The following is a 7308-nucleotide window of genomic DNA, read 5'->3' as shown; positions in this document are numbered from 1 at the left end:
TGATAAACACAATTAATTCTTAAAATAGGCTAATATTGCAGTTATACACAATTTAGCTTTAAAAATACTAAATAAATTTGTAAAAATGTGTAAAAATTACCTTAACTATATTTTTGGAAAATATGAGAATAATATAAATTAGTCACCAAAATGATAATTTGAGGAATAATTATTGGGTTCTGTATTCCTAAAATAGGGCAATAATTTGATTTAAAAAATCTATTAAAAATTAGGCAAAATACTAAAACATTTGGACGCACTTATATATGCATACATATGCTGTTTTGAAAGTATTTTGCATATAAAAAATATACAGGAAAAAATTGGGTATCACCAACTGCCCCTCTTTACCCGGGAAGGATGAAATAGTTGTCGGGTAAAGACATCATGGCCAATTTTGCCCAAGTGAAATAATTTGAAGAGGTTGACCGTGCTCTAGTTCTTGAGCTGCCTACATAGCCCTGGTCTTACAGGAATTAGTCCATATGTAGTTTAGGATCTGGCGGCGGAACATGCCGATGGAGATCTTTCAAGAACGGACGCGATATTCAGGTTTGGGATGGATGGCTAAAGCCTAATAGGGCTGCGGGAACTGGAGTGGGATAGCTCCTGCTGAGCGGCCGTTGCTAGCCAGTTTACCTGCAAATAAGCAATACAAGTGTATATTATGCGAAAAAATTTAAACATGATACAGGTTCCCGTCAGACCATGAATGCTGTCTTTGGACGGTTAGGATGATGTCCTCAGACCATGATGTCCTGGGCCACGAAGTGTATGATAAAGAATTTGCAGGCCATGAAAAGATGCTCTCGGGCTAAGAGAATGATACCTCTGAGTTATGATGCCTCTGAGTTATGACGCCTTTGGACAATTTGGCAATCTATCAGCCCATGAAATGCAATAGGTGGCGATCTTTCCGCCCATGAAAGCATAAATAAAGTCGTGATATTTCAGCCGATGCAAGACATAAATAAAGGTGGCAATCTTTCAGCTGATGAAGACAGTGCTTAGTCTCGGAAGGCAGAATGGTAGCCTTATGGAATTCAGGAAATGCAGATGGAGACAGAGCTTAGTCTCGGAAGGCAGAATGGTAGCCTTGTGCAATGTAGGAATGCAGATGGAGACAATGCCTAGTCTCGGAAGGTAGAATGGTAGCCTTGTGCAAGAAATAAAAGGAGAATAGTAATAAACTTTCTTAGCTAATAGCTGGTAGCTGATTGTGATATTATGGCTGCTGGGGATATTGTATGCGGATAGCGACAATGAATATATGTGACAATTCCGAGAGTTGTGTTCCCGAATAGTGTGAATGAATAATATTTGATTTTGCGACTTGGGTGCCTGCATCCAAAGAAAAATCGTGAGTTTGTAAAGGGGAAAGGTTAGTTCGTATCCCTGCTGACTTTGCTTGCCCTGCTCGACTTTGATCTGATGACACAGTATGTATCATAGGGGTAGCGTTGCTGAACAGAGCGATTTCGATAATTAACATGCATGAGTTTGATAAAGATATAACGAAGTACATAAGAAATAGTTTTTAGATGAACCGACGACTGTGACGTGGTTCGGGACATTGCAACCTCTCTCTTTCCGGAATTTTGAGGGTCCTCCTCAAAATTCTGACCCAGTTTACTGGGTTGCTGCTTCTGATAGTTGTTTGCGATGATCGGCTGAAGTTACTTCGGAATTTTGAGGGTCATCCTCAAAATTCTGCCCCAGTTTACAATTGCGGGGGAGGGGGGGGGGATGAAAATTTTATTGAATTGTGACCGAACCCTTAAGGCTGCCTACGTATCCCCTCATAAACCGGAATCATGTCAGACGTAGTTTAAAGTACATCATATAGGAAAAGCATGAAGTTTCACATAGTAGCATTTGACTACATCTGAATTGATTGGTTTTGGCCAAACTTCTTCGTCCATTTCTGCAAGTATTAGGGCTCCTCTGTCAAACCGGGACAGTTGGTGTTAAAAAAAATACTTTAAAAAAAAAACTCCCGCATCAAGATGAAGCCGAAGGGAAATTCTCTGAAGTACATCATATAGGAAAAGAATGAAGTTACACATAGTAGCATTTGACTACATCTGAATTGATTGGTTTNGGCCAAACTTCTCCGTCCATTTCTGCAAGTATTAGAGATCCTCCTGTCAGAACCCGATGAACCATGTATGGACCCTGCCAATTGGGAGAGAATTTCCCTTTGGCTTCATCTTGATGCGGGAATTTTTTTTTAAAGTATTTTTTTAACACTAGCTGCCCCGGTGTGAACCGTCTTGGCTTGACTCTCTCGTTGAAAGCTATGGACATTCAGTTCTGATAAAGCTGACCGTGGCAAACTCCATTCATTCTCTTCCCATCTACAAGAGCTAGCTGCTCGTAGCGGTTTCTCACCCATTCTGCGTCATCGAGCTCAGCTTCTTGTTTGATTCTCAAGGAAGGAATCTCTACTTCGGCGGGAATGATGTCTTCCATGCCATAAACCAACATATAAGGAGTTGCACCAGTTGATGTGCGGACTATGGTGCGATACCCCAATAAAGCAAATGATAGCTTTTCGTGCCATTGCTTATGCTTCTCTATCATCTTCCTTAGTATCTTCTTGATATTTTTGTTGGCGGCTTCTACGGCTCCATTCATTTGGGGCCTGTAGGCTGTGGAATTCTTGTGTCAGATTTTGAAGGTCTCACACATAGCTTTCATCAAGTGACTGTTGAGGTTGGAGCCATTATCAGTAATGATTGATTTCGGGATCCCGAATCGACAAACAATACGGTCGCGGACAAAGTCTGCCATGAGTTTCTTAGTCACTACTTTGTATGATGCTGCTTCGACCCACTTGGTAAAATAGTCAGTTGCCACGAGGATGAATCTGTGCCCGTTGGAAGCGGCCGGCTCGATTGGACCAATAACATCCATTCCCCAAGCGGCGAAAGGCCATGGTGAGCTTGTTGCATTAAGCTCATTTGGAGGTACATTTATCATGTCTGCATGTATCTGGCAGCGGTGGCACTTTTGGACGTACTGGATGCAGTCCGTCTCTATGGTCATCCAAAAGTAACCAGCACAGGGTATCTTCTTGGCTAAGACAGAGCCGTTCATATGCGGACCACAGGTCCCGGCATGAATTTCCTCTAGTAGTTTAGATCCTTCTTTCGAGTCGACACGCCTTAGTAATCCCAAATCTGGAGTCCTCCTATACAGGATTCCTCTGTCGTGAAAGAAATTATTGGTAAATCTTCAAAGCGTGAGCTTTTGAGTAGTGTTTGCAAGCTCCAAGTATTCTCCTTTTGCCAAATATTCCTTGATATCATGAAACCAAGGTTTTCCATCTGCTTCTTCTTCGACATGAGCAGAATAAGCTGGCTGATTATGGATTTTCTCCTGAATAGGATCGATGAAGTTTGTATCTGGATGCTGTATCATGGATGACAGGGTAGCCAATGCATCGGCAAACTAAATCTGGATTCCATTAGTTTTAATTTGGGCATTTCATACTGTTCATCATAGTTCGCAATACCACCGCTATCTTGAGTAGAGTCCGATCACGACCCGATCGGCTAGGTTGCCTCATTAGAGACATATACCTCAATAACAATCTCATTCTCCTTTTCTGGAATTCAATATCAGCACAATACCGCCATGTGTGCGGCATGGCGTCCGATCACGGCCCGATCGGCTAGGCCACCTTACTAAGGCATTGTTCCTTTCTCATTAATCATCTCGTTTCAATCTTTATTTCACATATATCAATTCATAGGCACTTGGGGCCACAATTATCACATCATTCTTGGCACTAGGCCACATTTCACATCATTTCCAATTTTAATGTTAGCTTTTCAATTGAGGATAATAGGTACACACAAGAGCAATTTAAGTTGAAAGCACAGATAAGATTTCACGTAGATGGCACAACAATCGAAAATTTCAATCTTGACTTGAGGTCTAGGCATTTCAGTACATGATTTATATTCCTCGCACCCTTTTAAACTATCAAAAGTAACATATCGATCGTATTGAGACACATATTTCACGTATATAAAATTGCAACACCAATTCGTGTGAAATAACAATCAATACATCAATCCAACTTTAATCCTACCACATTTACCTAATCACTCACGGAGCTCATTTTCTAAAAGAGGGGGTTATCCATACATACCTCAATAGAGCTTTCCTTAAGTTCTTACAAAATTTGGGGACTCTTAGCAACTTCAATCTATTTTACGAGAATTACAAATTGAACAAAGAATTAGAGACATGCTTAGGATTCTAGCTCATTTGAGCATATTATCAAGCACTAAGTGTGCATTTTGGTTTTAGGACCCTTTTGTGAGAGATTTTCTTCAATCTTATACTCCAATTGCCATTTTTTTAGTTCACAACCTCCCCATACCCTATTACCTTTTATGCTTGCAAGAAATCCATTTTTATACGCATGAACCCACAAGCTAAGTACTCATTCTAGTGCAAATTTCGAAAGCAAAGTTTGGGGCTCAAGTTATTACCTCTTGGGGTGAAAGCCTAGCAGCTGTGCTTGAATTTCTTTAAGGGTTTAGGAAAGAATTGGGTGGGGACTTGATGAAGATCACTCTCTCTCTCTAGAACTTCCACTCTCACTCTATTTGCATTAAAATAACATAAAAGGGGTTTCATGGGGTGTTTTTAATGGGATGGGGTCGGGTTTTAAAAGTTAGAAAATAGGAGGCCCGACACAGTGTGCGATCGCATATAATGTAGATGCTGCCCGCAAAAGGGCCCGCAAAAATTGCTTCAAAAACTTGAACAAACTGCCCGGGTATGCGTCAAGAATGCGCTCCGCATACCTGTTCTACGATCGCATAATGCCCTGCAGAACTTCCCTTGGCAAAATTCCAAGGGGGTTATGCGATGACTATGCGGCCCGCATATTGATTATGCGAATTTGAACCGAAATGTTATCTCTATCTAAGTGAAGTTGAGCCTCAAAAGCGGGAACTTTAGATAGAGAACCCTTCCCCTCTGTAGCCTGAGCCTTCGCCCAAGATTTTAGCTCATCATGCTCACACCTGGCTCGGCCAACTTCATCCTAAAGGTGCTCCAGGGCCTCCGTCTTTTTTTTTGCGTGTGAAATAAACGAAGTGTTAGCCTCAGAAGCTAGAAGGCGGAATACACGCTAACCCGGGACAGAAATTTACCTGCTCCTTCAAGTAGCTCTGTAAAGTGCTTTGTATGGAGCCATACTAGCAACCCACGAAGTAACATATGATAAGGTGGAACCTGGGTCAATCGATGCATATACATCATATGAGGATACGGATAATATACCTGTAAAAACATCAGGCGATGACTCTTGATGTTGTCGTCCTGCCAAGGCATAAATGAGGTTTTGAGGATCGTTCGAGCTAGACGCTCCCCCTATGCCTCTACCACGACTCATCGGTGCTTGTGAACCTTGCCCAGGGGGGTGGATTGATGATGACAAACAAGATACCAATCCCCCTGGCTGAGCTATGCTTGCATCACCTCTCTTCGGACAATCCCTCATAATGTGGCCCGGATAACCCCAAGTATAACAAACACCAAACCACATACGACACTGCCCAGCATGTTGCTTATCACACTGAGCACATCTTGGCAAGAGCGGCCTCGTCTGACTTGACTCACCCCTATTTTGAGAACCTGAGGCCTTGGAATTCTGACCATGTCCTGAATATGTGGAACGATCAAATCTCTTACCGCCAAACTGAGGGGCGCGCTAGCCGATGGATGGGATAGATACCTCAGGTATTGTGGCTTCTAACCACCTCGAAACTCACCAGAAGGACTCGAAGACCTCACTTTCTTATTATGGGTCCTATCATGCTCACGATCTGCCCTCTGCTTCTTCTTACGCTCCTCTTCACCTGGAGTGTATGCATGAATAGAAGAAATATCCATGTCTACCTGAAGTGAGACCGGCATACTATCGTTAAGCAAGTGCGTCTCTAACCCCATCACGAACTAGTAAACTTGTTATTTTATTTCTTTATTTGTGATCGAACTCCGATTCTTTGATGTCAATAGTGCAAATATTGGGACCACCTCATCGACTGCGAACATTTCTTTTATGGTCGGTTGCTCTGTGTAAACTATTTTGATCCCTCCTGCTGTGGGGAATTTCAACGCCTGATATAATGTCGAGAGTACAGCCCTCATGTCGTGAGTCCATGGCCTCCCGAATAGAGCACTGTATCTCATATCTCCTTCGATCATGTAGAACTTTGTTTCCTGAACGGCTCAGGCGGTATATATCAGCATGGTTATCTACCCTTTATTGGTCTCCCATGCTATGTTAAATCTATTTAAAACTCGGATTGCAGGCACAATTTGGTCTTGCAGACCCGAGTCGTTTGGCGACCCTTGATCTGATGATATTGACCGATCTACCTGGATCAATTAACACACCCTTAACTCAAGATTTATTTATGAGTACGAATACTACCACTGCATCATTGTGTGGTTGTATGATGCCTTCAGCATCCTCGTTGTTGAATGATACGATTCCCTCTAGTACGTAATCTTGAGTCCATTTTTCCCTTGTATTGGACACTTTAGTGCGCTTTCGCATCAGCCTCTAGGAGACGTCAACCCTACCAATGATCGTGTTAATGACATGCTGAGGTTCCTCTTGCTCGATTTGCTTGTTGGAGTCTGTATTCCTGATGTGATTTTTGGCTCGATCACTTAGAAACTTACGGAGGTGTCCGTTGTTGAATAACCGGGCTACTTTCTCTCTCAGATATCTGCTATCTTCGATTCTGTGGCTAGGATATTTACACATTAGGTTGGGGTCCCTTTGGGCAGTATTAGATTGCAATGGTCGAGGCCACTTATTATCTTTGATGTGTCTGATGGCTGATACGATGGCAGCAACATCGATGTTGAAGTTCTACTCCGATAACCTCGGTGCTTCCTTGTTGATACCCAAATTTTCCCTGTATATTTTTTATATGCGAAATACTTTCAAAATAGCATATGTATGAATATATAACTACGTCCAAATATTTTAGTATTTTTCCTAATTTTTAAAAGATTTTTAAATCAAATTATTGCCCCATTTTAGCAATACAAAAACCAATAATTATTCCCCAAATTATAATTTAGTGATTAATTTATATTATTCTCATATTTATTCCAAAATATAGCTAAGGTAATTTTTACACATTTTTACAAATTTATTTAGTATATTTAAAGCTAAATTGTATATAATTGAAATATTAGCCTATTTTAAGAATTAATTGCGTTTATCATTACCAAATTTGATTCCAGTATTTTTAGTTTAATATTTAT

The 7308-nt window shown here is 41.2% G+C and overlaps 1 protein-coding gene across 1 annotated transcript; it reads right to left on the bottom strand.

Moving 5' to 3' along the window:
• Positions 1–574: 574 nt before the first annotated feature.
• On the bottom strand, positions 575–5973 carry LOC109222029. Its single transcript, XM_019386439.1, has 3 exons — positions 5796–5973; positions 5305–5685; positions 575–639 (listed from the first exon to the last, which is right to left on the bottom strand). The coding sequence occupies exons 1-3, from the start codon at positions 5971–5973 to the stop codon at positions 575–577; spliced, it is 624 nt and encodes a 207-aa protein (XP_019241984.1).
• Between the last annotated feature and the right edge of the window lie 1335 nt (positions 5974–7308).

This window comes from Nicotiana attenuata, unplaced genomic scaffold (genome assembly GCF_001879085.1).
Source record: "Nicotiana attenuata strain UT unplaced genomic scaffold, NIATTr2, whole genome shotgun sequence".
Taxonomy (NCBI): Eukaryota; Viridiplantae; Streptophyta; class Magnoliopsida; order Solanales; family Solanaceae; genus Nicotiana; species Nicotiana attenuata.
Note: the sequence above shows the minus strand (reverse complement) of the source record. Positions and strands in the feature narration are given on the sequence as shown.